Source organism: Coregonus clupeaformis, chromosome 38, assembly GCF_020615455.1.
Source record: "Coregonus clupeaformis isolate EN_2021a chromosome 38, ASM2061545v1, whole genome shotgun sequence".
NCBI classification, from domain to species: Eukaryota; Metazoa; Chordata; class Actinopteri; order Salmoniformes; family Salmonidae; genus Coregonus; species Coregonus clupeaformis.
Genome location: NC_059229.1, coordinates 2,539,425 through 2,559,418, shown reverse-complemented (window position 1 = coordinate 2,559,418; position 19,994 = coordinate 2,539,425). Strand labels below are relative to the sequence as shown.

Sequence of the window (19,994 nt, the reverse complement as noted above, 5' to 3'; positions counted from 1 at the left end):
AAAGGTTTGGTATACGTCGACTGGTATGCCATCCAACCCTGGAGTTTTCCCGGACTTAAAGTCTTTAATTGCATCCAGAAGTTCCTCCTCTGTAATTTCACCTTCACATTAGTCTTTCTGTATGGTTGTTAATTTTACATTATCAATAGAAAAAAAATCTCTACAATTAGCTTCAGTTAGAGGAGATGGAGGCGACTGAAACGAAAACATGTGCTTAAAGTACTTTGTTTCCTCCTTCAAAATATCATTTGTTGAATCATGGGTGACTCCATCATTTGTAACAACTTTCAGTAAATTCTTTTTGGTAGCATTCCTATGTTGAAAATTAAAAAATAATTTGGTGCATTTTTCCCCGTATTCCATCCAGTTTGCTTTATTTTTATAATATATTACACTTGATCTTTCTTGAATAAGTTTCTCCATTTCTTTTTGTTTTTCCTCTAATTTATTCTGAGCCTCAATGTTACAGTTTTTATTGCTATCTATCTGTTCTGTTAGACCTTCTATTTCCTTTGTTAGTATGGACTCCTTTGACCTAAATTGCTTTTGTTTTCGAGATGATTACTGAATTGCATGGCCTCTGAAGGCACATTTAAAGGTGTCCCATACAATAAGGGGATTTGCTGTACCTATGTTATGTCGGAAAAAAACAGTTATGAATTCCTCTGTCCTAGTTAAAAAGAAGTTATCATCCAACAGGCTTTGATTAAATTTCCAATATCCTTGCCCACGTGGAATTTCATTAAGAGTAATGTATATGCCAATTATATGATGGTCCGACTGCATTCTGTCCCCAGCGATCTCTTGCTTTTAGGTTGGTTATACATAATACAAATTCACCTTTAATCAAACAAAATGTTCTCATTTTGGGTTTATGATTAATCTCCTCCACCCATTTAAAAAAAAAAAATATTGCATCAACAGTTGTTCTTTAATAATATCTATGTCTCCCTTCATTTGGTTTTTATACAGATGTTCACAGTCAGACTGTTGAAAAAGGTCAGACATTTCAGTTGCACAGGCTCCCCCTATGGATAGATCCCATTGAAAAACGTTACTAGTTATTCTAGCAGTTGGCATATCAAACAGTCTATTCTGGCAGTTGGCATATCCAACAGTCTATTCTGGCAGTTGGCATATCAAACAGTCTATTCTGGCAGTTGGCATATCAAACAGTCTATTCTGGCAGTTGGCATATCCAACAGTCTATTCTGGCAGTTGGCATATCCAACAGTCTATTCTGGCAGTTGGCATATCCAACAGTCTATTCTGGCAGTTGGCATATCCAACAATCTATTCTGGCAGTTGGCATATCCAACAGTCTATTCTGGCAGTTGGCATATCCAACAGTCTATTCTGGCAGTTGGCATATCCAACAGTCTATTCTGGCAGTTGGCATATCAAACAGTCTATTCTGGCAGTTGGCATATCCAACAGTCTATTCTGGCAGTTGGCATATCCAACAGTCTATTCTGGCAGTTGGCATATCCAACAGTCTATTCTGGCAGTTGGCATATCAAACAGTCTATTCTGGCAGTTGGCATATCCAACAGTCTATTCTGGCAGTTGGCATATCAAACAGTCTATTCTGGCAGTTGGCATATCAAACAGTCTATTCTGGCAGTTGGCATATCCAACAGTCTATTCTGGCAGTTGGCATATCCAACAGTCTATTCTGGCAGTTGGCATATCCAACAGTCTATTCTGGCAGTTGGCATATCCAACAGTCTATTCTGGCAGTTGGCATATCCAACAGTCTATTCTGGCAGTTGGCATATCCAACAGTCTATTCTGGCAGTTGGCATATCCAACAGTCTATTCTGGCAGTTGGCATATCCAACAGTCTATTCTGGCAGTTGGCATATCCAACAGTCTATTCTGGCAGTTGGCATATCCAACAGTCTATTCTGGCAGTTGGCATATCCAACAGTCTATTCTGGCAGTTGGCATATCAAACAGTCTATTCTGGCAGTTGGCATATCCAACAGTCTATTCTGGCAGTTGGCATATCAAACAGTCTATTCTGGCAGTTGGCATATCAAACAGTCTATTCTGGCAGTTGGCATATCCAACAGTCTATTCTGGCAGTTGGCATATCCAACAGTCTATTCTGGCAGTTGGCATATCCAACAGTCTATTCTGGCAGTTGGCATATCAAACAGACTATTCTGGCAGTTGGCATATCCAACAGTCTATTCTGGCAGTTGGCATATCCAACAGTCTATTCTGGCAGTTGGCATATCCAACAGTCTATTCTGGCAGTTGGCATATCAAACAGTCTATTCTGGCAGTTGGCATATCCAACAGTCTATTCTGGCAGTTGGCATATCCAACAGTCTATTCTGGCAGTTGGCATATCCAACAGTCTATTCTGGCAGTTGGCATATCAAACAGTATATTCTGGCAGTTGGCATATCCAACAGTCTATTCTGGCAGTTGGCATATCCAACAGTCTATTCTGGCAGTTGGCATATCCAACAGTCTATTCTGGCAGTTGGCATATCCAACAGTCTATTCCAAAGTCTCACCATACACACCTTCCATCTCACCTCACAGGGTTCCCAGCCCATGTCCCCAGTTATTGCAAGTATCAAAAGTTTATCAAAATTGGATTTATTTTTTGTGGGTCTGTTTAATCTGAGGGAAATATGTGTCTCTAAAATTGTCTAACATTTGGCAGGAGGTTAGGAAGTGCAGCTCAGTTTCCACCTCATTTTGTGGGCAGTGTGCACATAGCCTGTCTTCTCTTGAGAGCCAGGTCTGCCTACGGCGACCTTTCTCAATAGCAAGGCTATGCTCACTGAGTTTGTACATAGTCAAAGCTTTACTTAATTTTGGGTCAGTCACAGTGGTCAGGTATTCTGCCACTGTGTACTCTCTGTTTAGGGCCACATAGCATTCTAGTTTGCTCTGTATTTTCCAGTGTGTCAAGTAATTATCTTTTTGTTTTCTCATGATTTGGTTGAGTCTAATTGTGTTGCCGTCCTGGGACTCGGTGGGGTCTGTTTGTGTTTGTGAACAGAGCCCCAGGACCAGCTTGCTTAGGGGACTCTTCTCCAGGTTAATCTCTCTGTAGGTGATGGCTTTGTTATGGAAGGTTTGGGAATCACTTCCTTTTAGGTGGTTGTAGAATTTAACAGCTCCTTTCTGGATTTCGATCATTAGCGGGTATCTGCCTAATTCTGCTCTGCATGCATTATTTGGTGTTTTACGTTGTACACAGAGGATATTTTTGCAGAATTCTGCATGCAGTCTCAATTTGTTGTTTGTCCCATTTTGTGAATTCTTGGTTGGTGAGCGGACCCAGACCTCACAACCATAAAGGGCAATGGGTTCTATAACTGATTCAAGTATTTTTAGCCAGATCCTAATTGGTATGTCAAATGTTATGTTCCTTTTGATAGCATAGAAGGCCCTTCTTGCCTTGTCTCTCAGATCGTTCACAGCTTTGTGGAAGTTACCTGTGGCGCTGATGTTTAGGCCGAGGTATGTATAGTTTTTAGTGTGCTCTAGGGCAACGGTGTCTAGATGGAATTTGTATTTGTGGTCCTGGCAACTGGAGCTTTTTTGGAACACCATTATTTTTGTCTTACTGAGATTTACTGTCAGGGCCCAGGTCTGACAGAATCTGTGCAGAAGATCTAGGTGCTGCTGTAGGCCCTCCTTGGTTGGTGACAGGAGCACCAGATAATCAGCAAACAGTAGACATTTGACTTCAGATTCTAGTAGGGTGAGGCCCGGGTGCTGCAGACTGTTCTAGTGCCCTCGCCAATTTGTTGATATATATGTTGAAGAGGGTGAGGCTTAAGCTGCATCCCTCTCACCCCACGGCCCTGTGGAAAGAAATGTGTGTGTTTTATGCCAATTTTAACCGCACACTTGTCTCTCTCTCTCTCTCTCCCTCTCTGTCTCTCTCTCTCTAACTCTCTCTATATATTTTTCTCTCAGCTAAAAAGGTTTACTGTATTGCAACGGAATTAACGTTTCCTGTTGGTGTCTCTGGCAGTGTGTGTGTGTGTGTGTGTGTGTGTGTGTGTGTGTGTGTGTGTGTGTGTGTGTGTGTGTGTGTGTGTGTGTGTGTGTGTGTGTGTGTGTGTGTGTGCGTGCGTGCGTGCGTGTGGCTGGCAGGCAGGCAGCAGTCTGTGACCTCACCGCAGTGGGTAGTTTGCCTCATGTAGGAGGAAGTCTCACCATCAATTATAGATTGTGCTGAGTGGCTGGTAGACACACACACACACACACACACACACACACACACACACACACACACACACACACACACACACATATACACACACCTTCTCTCTCTCTCTCCATTCCTCTCTTTATGTATAGTTCAAAGGGTTGTTTTGTATAAAAAGACAACCTACTGAAGTCCTTTCTTTCTCTGTCTCTCTTTCTCACTCATCCATGTTTCACTGCCAAATCCACTCATCTAACTGCTCTATCTCACTATCTGGCAAAGGACAGTTTGTTTGTAAGGCATTCATTCTGTAACACTATCTGGCAAAGGACAGTTTGTTTGTAAGGCATTCATTCTGTAACACTATCTGGCAAAGGACAGTTTGTTTCTAAGGCATTCATTCTGTAACACTATCTGGCAAAGGACAGTTTGTTTCTAAGGCATTCATTCTGTAACACTATCTGGCAAAGGACAGTTTGTTTCTAAGGCATTCATTCTGTAACACTATCTGGCAAAGGACAGTTTGTTTCTAAGGCATTCTATCTGGTTCTTTATCTGACAAAAGCCAGTTTGTAAGGTGTTTTCTGGTTCTTTATCTGGCAAAGGACAGTTTGTAAGGTGTTTTCTGGTTCTTTATCTGGCAAAGGACAGTTTGTAAGGCATCAGTTCAACGCATTCATTCTATTTCAGAGAGAAAACAGATGTATCCTTGCTGTAGCAGATTCTAAGCAGTGTAGCGATCTTTCTCTTTCTCTTGATTTCACGCCATCTCTCTCTTTCTTCTGTCCCTCCCTCCCTCCCTCCCTCCCTCCCTCCCTCCCTCCCTCCCTCCTCTCCCTCCTCTCTCTCCCTTCCTCCCTCCCTCTCAGTTTTCTATCAGATCTCAGCTTTTTTTCTCAGGAAGTGTTTTATTCGGCTCTGAGATTAATTAATTAGATGTACAGTATAAGAGACTTAACAGTCTTTGTCCCCAAATGGCACCCTATTCCCTATATAGTGCACTACTTTAGACCAGAGCCCTTTGGTGAATAGGGCGCTATTCAGGATGCAGCCTTTAGCTTTATTAGCGAAGCGCCGTAAGTGTCTTGCAGATAATGGGGTGTCAGGAGTGTGTGTGTGTGTGTGTATGTGTGTGTGTGTGTGTGTGTGTGTGTATGTGTGTGTGTGTGTGTGTGTGTGTGTGTGTGTGTGTGTGTGTGTGTATGTGTGTGTGTGTATGTGTGTGTGTGCTAATAGGGGTATCAGGTCAAACACTTCTCCTATCTGCTCTTACCTCTAATTGGCTAGGGGCGCCTCTATGTCACCATATCTGCTGTGTGTGTGTGTGTGTGTGTCTCACCGTATTTATTGGAGACCATCCCTAATGATTTTCTTTACATGTTTAGAGTCAAACTAGCCGGAGTATTTTCAAACACACTTTCACTATCTGGGGCTAAATTACCACATGAAGGGACACTAACCCATGAGATGAAGATTGGTCGCTAATAACAGCACTAGAGATTGAGTTTACGATGGGTTTTGTTGAAACTCCCGAGTTTTCTTGTAAGGGGATGTGGGTTAGTGCTCTGTAATAGTACAGCAATGTGTTGTTTTGTTTTGTTTTGTATGAGATACAGTCGTTAGTTCAAGTCTACACACCCCTTGCACAGTCTTCACATTTTGCTTCCTTCAAATTACATCTCAAAAGGGGAATACATTAGATTTTGTTTTCCTACCGATCTACACAAACCTACTCTGCATTTTCAAAGTGAAAGACACATTTTAGAACATTTTCCAAATGAATAAAAAATAACTCAATGAAGAAGTCTCGATTGCGTATGTCTTTACAACAGTCAATACTTGGTGGAAGTACCTTTGGCAGCCATTACAGCTGTCAATCATTTAAAATACAATTCTACCAACTTTGCACAACTCTTAGGGCAACATTTACCCATTGTGTTTGTCCAGTTTGCTCCAGCTCACTAAATGTGTTTGTGTGTCATTGATGGACAGCAATATTGGAAACCTTGTCTCTGATTTTCAAGCAAATGTAAGTTAGGGTGTTGTACATCATTTCATTTGTTTGTTTTTTTTCCCCCAGATTTTGAAGTTTGTCTGACCTACTCTCTCTCTCCTTTCTCTCCAGTTTCTGGCCAACCTATGAACCACCAATGAGGAGGCAGGAGAGGAGACAGGGATCCAATCAGGGATGCCGACGGCCATCCATCAAATGAGAAATAGCCAATCAGATGGGAGGAAAAGGACAGAGCCACACCCAGCCGTCTCCCTAACGACAGTCCCCAGGACAACAGCTAAATGTAGTTCCAGACGCGGTCCTCGTCACCCCTGACTCTCACACACTGTGGAAAAAAAAATTGTTTAATCAAAATGGAGGCTCAGATTTATATGTCATTTATTAGGACATGGTGCCCCCAAAAAGTTCAGAAATAAAAGGTGCAGAGACACTGCCAATGAGCTACTCCAAGATACCTTCCTCTAACTCTTCTCCCTTCCTCTGGACCAATCAAAGGAGGACCACCTCCCAACAAAGTTTGGTTGGTGCGAAAAAAAACCTGTGAATCTGGATAAGCAAAAATGTAATGGTTCCGCGCTCAAAAAGATGTTGGATCCTTCCTACGGACTAACCTGAGAGAAAGACGAGTGCCCACTTTCCATTTGAAACCTTCTCTTCTTTTTGGACTAACCTGAGACAAAGACTAAGAGGGCCAACAATACTCTCTCCTTCCAACCTAACCCTGCCTTATACTACCGAGTGGACTAACAATACAGTGGTGCGCTAACATGGGCAAAGGCTGTATAACTCTGGACATCACAGTACACAAGGTGCTCTTTGGATAGGTTCAACTAGAAGGAGAAGAAGAAGAATACTTTATTAATCCATGTGAGACAGAAATTGGACTATAGTAACAATCATCATTCTCTACACCTCTCTTCCTCTCAATGACGCTAACCTGGATAAATAAACAAAGAAATAAACAAAAACAACAATAATCAACAACATGGACGTCATCATTAGAACGGCAACACAACCCAGTGGGGCGGGGTTTAACAACAAAGTGGGTGGGGCTTCGGTGGCGTTGTCGGCGACCAGTTGGTTCGCCTTCCTCTATGGGTTCGCCCTGCTGTCAATCACCCAGTTTCCCACGGCGATGGGCGACTGTTGGCTGATTGAGGGGGAGAAGGGCTTTGTGTGGTTGGCTATCTGCAGCCAGAACCAGCCCCCTTACGAAGCTATCCCTGCCCACATCAACAGGTAAGAACCAACCCCCTTACAAAGCTATCCCTGCCCATATCAACAGATAAGAACCAGCCCCCTTGCAAAGCTATCCCTGCCCACATCAACAGATAAGAACCAGCCCCCTTACAAAGCTATCCCTGCCCATATCAACAGATAAGAACCAGCCCCCTTACAAAGCTATCCCTGCCCACATCAACAGATAAGAACCAGCCCCCTTACAAAGCTATCCCTGCCCACATCAACAGATAAGAACCAGCCCCCTTACAAAGCTATCCCTGCCCACATCAACAGGTAAGAGGGGCAGATATAGGGTTGCAAAATTCCGGTAACTTTCCCAAAATCAGTGATTTTATTTGGTTTATTAAACATAATTTGTGTTGTTAATATGTTCTATTATCCCATTTTCTGCTTCTTGTATGCATTTGCTTCCTTTCATTTGATTGAATGCATTTGATTAAATTGCATACATTTCCAGAGTTCCTGCTTATTCCCACCTGATTCTAGGAATATTCCAACCGGGATTTCTGGATAACCTGGTAAATTTGGGAAAGTTACGGGAATTTTGCAACCCTAGGCAGACAGCATTGTTTTAGGCATTCTGTGTGTTTTAGGCATTCTTTGTTCATCAATTTTTACTGCTCCTTGTTAGGTTTTACTTGTTGTCATGTGATTGTTTTACTGTAAATTGCGTTCGAAGAAAAGAAAGAAGCAGAACACTGCTCTTGCCAGTTTCACGTTAATACATTTATTAAGCTTTATCAACCTGTATCAACCTGTTGACATTTATCAGAGCTTTTTTTTGTAAACGTGTGTTTTTTTGCACAAGTTTAAATGCACTTTAGATAACGTTTGATTTGAACAGCACCATCGTGGACCTGAGGCTCAACGAGAATAAGATCAAGAGTATCCATTTCTCATCGCTCAGCCGCTTTGGGAACCTGACGTACCTGAACCTCACCAAGAACGAGATCTCGTACGTGGAGGATGGAGCCTTCTCTGCCCAGTTCAACCTACAGGTTGGTCCTGAACTGCACACTTTTACTGGCTCAAATAGCTGACCAATCAGCCTGTTACCAACCCTTAGTAAACTTTTGGAGAAAAGAAATTGTGTTTGACCAGATACTGTGCTATTTTACTGTAAACAAATTGACAACAGACTTTCAGCAAGCTTATAGGGAAGGACATTCAACAAGCACAGCCCTTACGCTAAATGACAGATGATTGGCTGAGAGAAATTGATAAAACGTTTGTTTGAGCTGTTTTGTTAGACTTCAGTGGCGCTTTTGACATTATCGATCATAGTCTGCTGATGGAAAAAGGTATGTGTTATGGCTTTACACCCCCTGCTATATTGTGGATACAGAGTTACCTGTCTAACAGAACACAGAGGGTGTTCTTTAATGGAAGCCTCTCCGACATAATCCAGGTAGAATCAGGAATTCCCCAGGGCAGCTGTCTAGGCCCCTTATTTTTTTTTTAAAATCTTTCCTAATGACATGCCTGCCACTGGCCTTGAGTAAAGCCAGTGTGTCTATGTATGCGGATGACTCAACACTATTCACGTCAGCTACTACAAAGAGCTGGAGTTAGTTTCAGAATGGGTGGCAAGGATTGTTAGTCCTACATTTTTCACAAACTAAAAGCATTGTATTTGGGACAAATCAGTCACTAAACCCTAAACCTCAACTAAATCTTGTAATAAATGTGGAAATTGAGCAAGTTGAGGTGACTAAACTGCTTGGAGTAACCCTGGATTGTAAACTGCCATGGTCAAAACATGTTGATACAGCAGTAGCTAAGTCTGTCCATAATAAAGCGCTATCTGCCTTTTTAACAACACTATCAACAAGGCAGGTCCTACAGGCTCTAGTTTTGTCGCAGCTGGACTATTGTTCAGTCGTGTGGTTAGGTGCCACAAAGCGGGACCTCGGAAAATTACAATTGGCTCAGAACAGGGCAGCACGGCTGGCCCTTAAATGTACATGGAGAGCTAACATTAATAATATGCATGTACATCTCTCATGGCTCAAAGTGGAGGACAGATTGACTTCATCACTACTTGTTTTTGTAAGAAGTGTTGACATGCTGAATGGTGTCTGTTTAAACTACTAGCACACAGCTCGGACACCCATGCATACCCCACAAGACATGCCACCAAAGGTCTCTTCACAATCCCCAAGTCAAGAACAGACTATGGGAGGTGCACAGTACTACATACAGTGAGGGAAAAAAGTATTGGATCCCCTGCTGATTTTGTACGTTTGCCCACTGACAAAGAAATGATCAGTCTATAATTTTAATGGTAGGTTTATTTGAACAGTGAGAGACAGAATAACAACAACAAAATCCAGAAAAATGCATGTCAAAAATGTTATAAATTGATTTGCATTTTAACGAGGGAAATAAGTATTTGACCCCCTCTCAATCAGAAAGATTTCTGGCTCCCAGGTGTCTTTTATACAGGTAACGAGCTGAGATTAGGAGCACACTCTTAAAGGGAGTGTTCCTAATCTCAGCTTGTTACCTGTATAAAAGACACCTGTCCACAGAAGCAATCAATCAATCAGATTCCAAACTCTCCACCATGGCCAAGACCAAAGAGCTCTCCAAGGATGTCAGGGACAAGATTGTAGACCTACACAAGGCTGGAATGGGCTACAAGACCATCGCCAAGCAGCTTGGTGAGAAGGTGACAACAGTTGGTGTGATTATTCGCAAATGGAAGAAACACAAAAGAACTGTCAATCTCCCTCGGCCTGGGGCTCCATGCAAGATCTCACCTCATGGAGTTGCAATGATCATGAGAACGGTGAGGAATCAGCCCAGAACTACACGGGAGGATCTTGTCAATGATCTCAAGGCAGCTGGGACAATAGTCACCAAGAAAACAATTGGTAATACACTACGCCGTGAAGGACTGAAATCCTGCAGCGCCTGCAAGGTCCCCCTGCTCAAGAAAGCACATATACAGGCCCGTCTGAAGTTTGCCAATGAACATCTGAATGATTCAGAGGAGAACTGGGTGAAAGTGTTGTGGTCAGATGAGACCAAAATCGAGCTCTTTGGCATCAACGCAACTCGCCATGTTTGGAGGAGGAGGAATGCTGCCTATGACCCCAAGAACACCATCCCCACCGTCAAACATGGAGGTGGAAACATTATGCTTTGGGGGTGTTTTTCTGCTAAGGGGACAGGACAACTACACCGCATCAAAGGGACGATGGACGGGGCCATGTACCGTCAAATCTTGGGTGAGAACCTCCTTCCCTCAGCCAGGGCATTGAAAATGGGTCGTGGATGGGTATTCCAGAATGACAATGACCCAAAACACACGGCCAAGGCAACAAAGGAGTGGCTCAAGAAGAAGCACATTAAGGTCCTGGAGTGGGAGCTGAAGGTTCGAGTTGCGAAATGTCAGCCTCGGAACCTTAATGACTTGGAGAAGATCTGCAAAGAGGAGTGGGACAAAATCCCTCCTGAGATGTGTGCAAACCTGGTGGCCAACTACAAGAAACGTCTGACCTCTGTGATTGCCAACAAGGGTTTTGCCACCAAGTACTAAGTCATGTTTTGCAGAGGGGTCAAATACTTATTTCCCTCATTAAAATGCAAATCAATTTATAACATTCTTGACATGCGTTTTTCTGGATTTTTATGTTGTTATTCTGTCTCTCACTGTTCAAATAAACCTATCATTAAAATTATAGACTGATCATGTCTTTGTCAGTGGGCAAACGTACAAAATCCCTCACTCAGCCATGGCTACATGGAACTCTATTCCACATCAGGTAACTGATGCAAGCAGTAGAATCAGATTTTAAAAAACCCGATACAAATACACCTTATGGAACAGCGTGGACTGTGAAGAGACACACACACAGCCACAGACACACGTACACATGGATGTTGTATTGTAAATATGTGATAGTGGAGTAGTGGCCTGAGGGAACACACTAAATGTATTGGGTAAAGTGTTATGAAATGTAATGTCATGTAATATTGTAAACTGTATATAACTGCCTTAATGTTGCTGGACCCCAGGAAGAGTAGCTGCTGCTTTGGCAGGAACTAATGGGGATCCATAATAAACCCCAGGAAGAGTAGCTGCTGCCTTGGCAGGAACTAATGGGGATCCATAATAAATCCCAGGAAGAGTAGCTGCTGCTTTGGCAGGAACTAATGGGGATCTATAATAAACCCCCAGAAAGAGTAGCTGCTGCCTTGGAAGGAACTAATGGGGATCCATAATAAATATAAATACAAATACAGTGATTACTGGGGCTCTAGTGAACTATGTAGGTAAAGGTAGGAAAGGTACCTTATGTTACCTTACCTTACCTTGCGTTACCTTACCTTACCTTATCTTTCCTTAGCTAACCTTTCCTTAGCTAACCTTAGCTACATTACCATACCTCACACTTTTTAACCTTATCTTACCTTACCCTTTCTTACTCACCTTACCTTTCCTACCTTACCTTACCCTTTCTTACATTACCGTACCTTACCCTTTCTTACTCACCTTACCTTTCATACCTTACCTTACCTTACCCTTTCTTACATTACCGTACGATACCATGCCTTACCTTACCCTTTCCTACCTTACCTTACCATTTATTTCATTACAGTACCTTACCCTTTCTTACCTTACCATTTCCTACCTTACCTTACCTTACCATTTCCTACCTTTCCTTACCCTTTCTTGCATTACTGTACCTTACCCTTTCCTACCTTACCCTTTCCTACCTTACCTTACCCTTTCCTACCTTACCTTAACCTTTTTATTCTTAACATACCCTTTCTTACCTTATCTTACCCTATTTTACCCCACCGTACCCTTTCCTACCTTACCCTTTCTTACCTTACCCTACCCTACCTTTCCTTACTGTATCTTATCTTCTCTTACCAGGTGCTGCAGTTGGGGTTTAACCGTCTGAGGAACCTAACAGAGGGGATCCTGAGAGGGCTGGGGAAGCTGCAGTACCTCTACCTACAGGCCAACCTGATCGAGGCAGTCACCCCCAACACCTTTGAGGAGTGTCCCAACATAGAGAACATTGACCTCTCCATGAATAGGATTCAGGTGCTGGACGGAGGCTTGTTTACGGGGCTCAGTAGATTAACGACCTGTGAACTCTACACCAACCCGTTCAACTGCTCCTGTGACCTGTTGGGGTTTCTGCGCTGGCTGGCCGTCTTCCCGAACAGGTAAAAAGCACGAGTTGACGCACAATTGTATATTCAATCTATTTTCAATGACTTGTCAATAAACAGAAAAGTACAAGCTATTTATTACAAAAAAGTGTTTCCCTTTCTTAAATTTTAAATAAAAATTACTTCCTGCTTTGACTGCCTTGAACTTGATTTGACCACAACCCTGGTAACCACCATAAAAATGATCGCTCTGTGTTCCCGACCAGGACCAATGAGAGGATGGTGTGTGATACTCCGGCCGGGTTTTCAGGCTACAACCTCCTCAGTCAGAACCCCAGGATGCCTGCGAACCGCAACGCTCTGCACATGCTCAATATGGTGTGTAGACTAAAACATATTATTATTATTTAAAAATTCCACCCAAAAACTATCTTTTGGTATTTGTTTCACTAGTCCATTTTTTATGTAGTCCCAAAATGTTTTGCATGTCAGCAATCAAGTTTTTAAGAGATATAACTTGAAAAATACAGAAATACATCCAGTATGATGCATTATGCATCATATGATGCTGCGTTTCTCCACAATATTACAGTAATTGACAATACATATTCCATATTTAAAAAACTCAGATAGAGTTTTGATACAGTGTAGGCCATCATAGTAGGCTGTCATAGTAACAGTATATCATTAATATCAGTTATAATACATTACATCATAGTAGGCTGTCATAGTAACAGTGTATCATTATTATCAGTTATAATACATTACATCATAGTAGGCTGTCATAGTAACAGCATATCATTACTATCAGTTATAAGACATTACATCATAGTAGGCTGTCATAGTAACAGCATATTTCCGCCTGGTATGGCAACTGCTCGGCCTCCGACCGCAAGGCACTACAGAGGGTAGTGCGTACGGCCCAATACATCACTGGGGCCAAGCTTCCTGCCATCCAGGACCTCTATACCAGGCGGTGTCAGAGGAAGGCCCTCAAAATTGTCAAAGACTCCAGCCACCCTAGTCATAGACTGTTCTCTCTGCAATCGCACGGCAAGCGGTACCGGAGCGCCAAGTCTAGGTCCAAAAGGCTTCTCAACAGCTTCTACCCCCAAGCCATAAGACTCCTGAACAGCTAATCATGGCTACCCGGACTATTTACACCCCCACCCCATCTTTTTACGCTGCTGCTACTCTGTTAATTATTTATGCATAGTCACTTTAACTCTACCCACATTTACATATTACTTCAACTAGCCGGTGCCCCCGCACATTGACTCTGCACCGGTACCCCCCTGTATATAGCCTCCCTACTGTTATTTTATTTTACTTCTGCTCTTTTTTTCTCAACACTTTTTTGTTGTTGTTGTTTTATTTTACTTTTTTATTAAGAAATAAATGCATTGTTGGTTAAGGGCTGTAAGTAAGCATTTCACGGTAATGTCTACACCTGTTGTATTTGGTGCATGTGGCAAATAGAATTTGTCATAGTAACAGCATATCATTAATATCAGCTATAATACATTACATCATAGTAGGCTGTCATAGTAACAGCATATCATTACTATCAGTTATAATACATTACATCATAGTAGGCTGTCATAGTAACAGCATATCATTACTATCAGTTATAATACATTACATCATAGTAGGCTGTCATAGTAACAGCATATCATTACTATCAGTTATAATACATTGTTACATTGTATGCTCATTGAGCATGGGAAATGTGCTATACAAATGAATTATTATTATTGTTATTATCATTATAATTATCATATTATTGTTGTTATGATTTTATGATTACTTTTATTTATATTTTTATGATTATTGTTATGGTTGTTTTTATGATGATGATGATGATGATGATTATTGTTATTATTATTATTATAGGTGTGTACCGATGACGGTAGCAACTCTTTGCCGAACATCATTGGTCAGTCCGATTTTACAACCCTCCCGCCGTACTCTCCCTGCGGATTGGACGACTGCTCTTCTGGAATGTCCCCAGAGGACCCAATCAGCATCAGCCCCACCTACACTGATCTGAACAACAAGCCTAGCATGAAGGTGAAACAGGTGAGCCCCATGTGAAGCTGTTCCTACAGGCTCTAAGGGTCGTGTGTGTGTTTTACTGAGTTTAGAATGTGCCTTAAGCCACTCCATAGCTTGAAATGTCGTGGATGGAGCCATCCAATCGGTACCTTTTGGGTGTCTCAACCCATTGGAGAACGTTGTCAAAGAGGGCGGTCACGTGTGTTGGTTGGAGCCCAGTATGGGGCAGTCAGACAGTGGAGGATGCAAAGCTGTTAGCAGCACACTGATGTCTGTTACACGTGGATGTGTGTTGATGCTGATCTCTGTTACACGTGGATGTGTGTTGATGCTGATCTCTGTTACACGTGGATGTGTGTTGATGCTGATCTCTGTTACACGTGGATGTGTGTTGATGCTGATCTCTGTTACACGTGGATGTGTGTTGATGCTGATCTCTGTTACACGTGGATGTGTGTTGATGCTGATCTCTGTTACACGTGGATGTGTGTTGATGCTGATCTCTGTTACACGTGGATGTGTGTTGACGCTGATGTCTGTTACACGTGGATGTGTGTTGATGCTGATCTCTGTTACACGTGGATGTGTGTTGACGCTGATGTCTGTTACACGTGGATGTGTGTTGACGCTGATGTCTGTTACACGTGGATGTGTGTTGATGCTGATCTCTGTTACACGTGGATGTGTGTTGATGCTGATCTCTGTTACACGTGGATGTGTGTTGATGCTGATGTCTGTTACACGTGGATGTGTGTTGATGTGTGTTATGAGATATTTTTGTCAGATGTTACTATGGTATACTGAAGTATAATTACAAGCATTCCATAAGTGTCAAAGGCTTTTATTGACAATTACATTTAGTTTATGCAAAGAGTCAATATTTGCAGTGTTGCAGTGTTGACCCTTCTTTTTCAAGACCTCTGCAATCCGCCCTGGCATGCTGTCAATTAACTTCTGGGCCACATCCTGACTGATGGCAGCCCATTCTTGCATAATCAATGCATGGAGTTTGTCAGAATTTGTGGGTTTTTGTTTGTCCACCTGCCTCTTGAGGATCGACCACAAGTTCTCAATGGGATTAAGGTCTGGGGAGTTTCCTGGCCATGGACCCAAAATTCTGATGTTTTGTTCCCCCAGCCACTTAGTTATCACTTTTGCCTTATGGCAAGGTGCTCCATCATGCTGGAAAAGGCATTGGTCGTCACCAAACTGTTCTTGGATGGTTGGGAGAAGTTGCTCTTGGAGGATGTGTTGGTACCATTCTTTATTCATGGCTGTGTTCTTAGGCAAAATTGTGAGTGAGCCCACTCCCTTGGCTGAGAAGCAACCCCACACATGAATGGTCTCAGGATGCTTTACTGTTGGCATGACACAGGACTGATGGTAGCACTCAACTTGTCTTCTCCGGACAAGGTGTTTTCTGGATGCCCCAAACAATCGGAAAGGGGATTCATCAGAGAAAATGACTTTACCCCAGTCCTCAGTAGTCCAATCCCTGTACCTTTTGCAGAATATCAGTGTGTCCCTGATGTTTTTCCTGGAGAGAAGTGGCTTCTTTGCTGCCCTTCTTGACACCAGGCCATCCTCCAAAAGTATTCGCCTCACTGTGCGTGCAGATGCGCTCACATCTGCCTGCTGCCATTCCTGAGCAAGCTCTGCACTGGTGGTGCCCCGATCCCGCAGCTGAATCAACTTTAGGAGACGGTCCTGGCGCTTGCTGGACTTTCTTGGGCGCCCTGACACCTTCTTCACAACAATTGAACCACTCTCTCCTTGAAGTTCTTGATGATCCGATAAATGGTTGATTTAGGTGCAATCATACTAGCAGCAATATCCTTGCCTGTGAAGCCCTTTTTGTGCAAAGCAATGATGACGGCACGTGTTTCCTTGCAGGTAACCATGGTTAACAGAGGAAGAACAATGATTTCAAGCACCACCCTCCTTTTAAAGCTTCCAGTCTGTTATTCTAACTCAATCAGCATGACAGAGTGATCTCCAGCCTTGTCCTCGTCAACACTCTCACCTGTGTTAACGAGAGAATCACTGACATGATGGCAGCTGGTCCTTTTGTGGCAGGGCTGAAATGCAGTGGAAATGTTTTTTTTTTAGGGATGAAGTTTCATTTTCATGGCAAAGAGGGACTTTGCAATTAATTGCAATTCATTTGATCACTCGTCATGACATTCTGGAGCATATGCAAATTGCCATCATCAAAACTGAGGCAGCAGACTTTGTGAAAATTAGTATTTGTGTCATTCTCAGAACGTTTGACCACGACTGTACGTGCGTTTGCATGAATGTTGACGTCACGTGAAGCTGTTTCTACGGGTTACAAGGGTTGTGGTAAGTATTTGTGTTGATGTTTATCTCCCATGGAGACGTGATATACATGGAACTGTCAACAGACTGTGGGATGCTATGACTAACGAGGAACTTTGATCATTTGAACAAATCACGATTTGCAGGTGTTCGCATCTTTCGAATTTCTGATGAGGAGGGGATATTTGGGGTTGAGCTACTGCCCTGCTTTCGCTACTCGTTCTAACACCTCTACTCCCAGAGCTACGCAAGATTTTAGTTCTCGCTCTCTCTCATCGCTCTCTCTCTCTCTCTCTCTCTCTCTCTCTCTCTCTCTCTCTCTCTCTCTCTCTCATGGCTCTCTCTCCTCTTTCTCTCTCTCTCCTCTTACTCTCTCTCTCCTCTCTCGCTCTCTCTTTCTTTCTCTCTCTCTCTAGGTCTCCCAAACCTCAGCAGTGATCACAGTCCAGATCCCTCACCCCTTCAGTAAGATGTACATCCTGGTTCTCTACAACAATAGCTTCTTCACTGACATACAGAACCTGAAGAACCACAAGGAAGAGATCGAACTGAACAGCCTGAAAGCCCACACAGGTAGGACTTAGTTTCAATCATTCCTACAAAACGTGTGCGTGTTCGTGAGTGTGTGTGTGCGTGCGTGCGTTTGTGTGTGTGTGTTCGTCAGTGTGTGTGTGTGTGTGTGCGTGCGTGCATGCGTGCGTTCGTGAGTGTGTGTGTGCGTGCGTTTGTGTGTGTGTGTTCGTCAGTGTGTGTGTTCGTCAGTGTGCGTTCGTGAGTGTGTGTGTGAAACATGAGAGCAAAGAGACAGTGACTGCATCCTAAATGGCACCCTGTTCCCTATATAGTGCACTACTTTTGACCAGGGTCCATAGGGCCATACTCAGATAGTGCCCTCTGCACTTATATGTCAATATACTGTCATTTAAGTCTCTCTCTTCTCTCTCTCTCTCTCTCTCTCTCTCTCTCTCTCTCTCTCTCTCTCTCTCTCTCTCTCTCTCTCTCTCTCTCTCTCTCTCTCTCTCTCTCTCTCTCTCTCTCTCTCTCTCTCTCTCTCTCTCTCTCTCTCTCTCTCTCTCTCTCTCTCTCTCTCTCTCTCTCTCTCTCTCTCTCTCTCTCTCTCTCTCTCTCTCTCTCTCTCTCTCTCTCTCTCTCTCTCTCTCTCTCTCTCTCTCTCTCTCTCTCTCTCTCTCTCTCTCTCTCCTCTCTCTCTCTCTCTCTCTCTCTCTCTCTCTCTCCCAGACTACACCTACTGTGTAGTGTCTATAAGGCACCAGCTTCGTTATAACCACACCTGTCTGTCCATCTCCACCGGGAGGAAGGCAGGTCTGGAGAGGACCCCCAACGACTCCTCTGCCACCCACTACATCATGACTATACTGGGCAGTCTCTTCAGCATGGTCATCATACTAGGGTTAGTCTTCCACAAACACTGAAGAAAGGGCCAGCACCTACTTCATTAAAATTCCAATTGAAGCTTTATTTTACACATGTAGTATTTCGTTTGCCACAGTATTATGGAGGGTTCAGTGGCAAATGCAATGCTTAAACGCTACATTGGAATGAGAAAATGACTAATGACCAATTGCCATCTCAAATGGTTTCGAAAAAAATATTCTCCTTCCTCTTCTTCTAGTTTGGTGTTCCACTGCCTGAGGAAGAAGAGGCAGCGAGACGAGAAGAACAATAAGATTGGAAAGATCCAGAAGAGCCTGATGGAGCTGAGATACGGAGCAGACCTGGAGGGTGGTGGAGGAACAGGAGGAGGGGGCTCCATCTCTCAGCTATCCCAGAAACAGATGCTCTCGGCTAGGGAGAGTCTCACACGGATGCCCTACCTTCCCCAGGGTGGAACCTGTGAGATGGACCAGTACAAGCTACAGGAGATCATTGATACTCCAAAGGCAGCGAAAGGGAACTATATCGAAGTGCGGGGAACTGTGGGCGACCCGCCGGACCGGAGGGAGAGAGAGAGAGAAAGAGAGCGGGAGAGAGAGAGGGAGTGTAGTCTCTCTCCACAAGACAACCCTCAGGTAACCTGCTCATTTGACGCTGCACTGAGGCTGTACTGAGGCTGTACTGAGGCTGTACTGAGGCTGTACTGAGGCTGTACTGAGGCTGTACTGTGGCTGTACTGTGGCTGTACTGAGGCTGCACTGAGGCTGTACTGAGGCTGTACTGTGGCTGTACTGAGGCTGTACTGTACTGAGGCTGCACTGAGGCTGTACTGAGGCTGTACTGAGGCTGTACTGAGGCTGTACTGTACTGAGGCTGTACTGAGGCTGTACTGTGGCTGTACTGTGGCTGTACTGAGGCTGCACTGAGGCTGTACTGAGGCTGTACTGAGGCTGTACTGAGGCTGTACTGTACTGATGCTGCACTGAGGCTGTACTGAGGCTGTACTGAGGCTGTACTGAGGCTGTACTGAGGCTGTACTGTGGCTATACTGTGGCTGTACTGAGGCTGCACTGAGGCTGTACTGAGGCTGTACTGTGGCTGTACTGAGGCTGCACTGTACTGAGGCTGCACTGAGGCTGTACTGAGGCTGTACTGTACTGAGGCTGTACTGAGACTGCACTGTACTGAGGCTGTACTGAGGCTGTACTGAGGCTGTACTGAGGCTGTAATGTGGCTGTACTGTGGCTGTACTGAGGCTGTACTGAGGCTGTACTGTACTGAGGCTGCACTGAGGCTGTACTGTGGCTGTACTGTGGCTGTACTGTGGCTGTACTGAGGCTGTACTGAGGCTGTACTGTACTGAGGCTGTACTGAGGCTGTACTGTGGCTGTACTGTGGCTGTACTGTGGCTGTACTGAGGCTGTACTGAGGCTGTACTGTACTGAGGCTGCACTGAGGCTGTACTGTGTCTGTACTGTGGCTGTACGGCTGTACTGTGGCTGTACTGAGGCTGTACTGAGGCTGTACTGTACTGAGGCTGTACTGAGGCTGCACTGTACTGAGGCTGTACTGTGGCTGTACTGTGGCTGTACTGTGGCTGTACTGAGGCTGTACTGAGGCTGTACTGTACTGAGGCTGTACTGAGGCTGCACT

At 43.8% G+C, this 19,994-nt stretch overlaps 1 protein-coding gene across 1 annotated transcript in view; it reads left to right on the top strand.

Annotated features, from left to right (window-relative positions):
- Positions 1-6,345: 6,345 nt before the first annotated feature.
- LOC121553923 (protein ELFN1) overlaps positions 6,346-19,994 on the top strand; it is a gene marked incomplete at its 5' end in the record, with an annotated part of 16,489 nt that continues 2,840 nt past the window's right edge. The window contains 8 exon segments of the mRNA XM_045211652.1: positions 6,346-7,436; positions 8,284-8,437; positions 12,328-12,626; positions 12,839-12,950; positions 14,466-14,651; positions 17,363-17,519; positions 18,186-18,357; positions 18,580-18,976. Of these exon segments, the coding sequence (XP_045067587.1) occupies positions 7,183-7,436; positions 8,284-8,437; positions 12,328-12,626; positions 12,839-12,950; positions 14,466-14,651; positions 17,363-17,519; positions 18,186-18,357; positions 18,580-18,976 (1,731 nt within the window).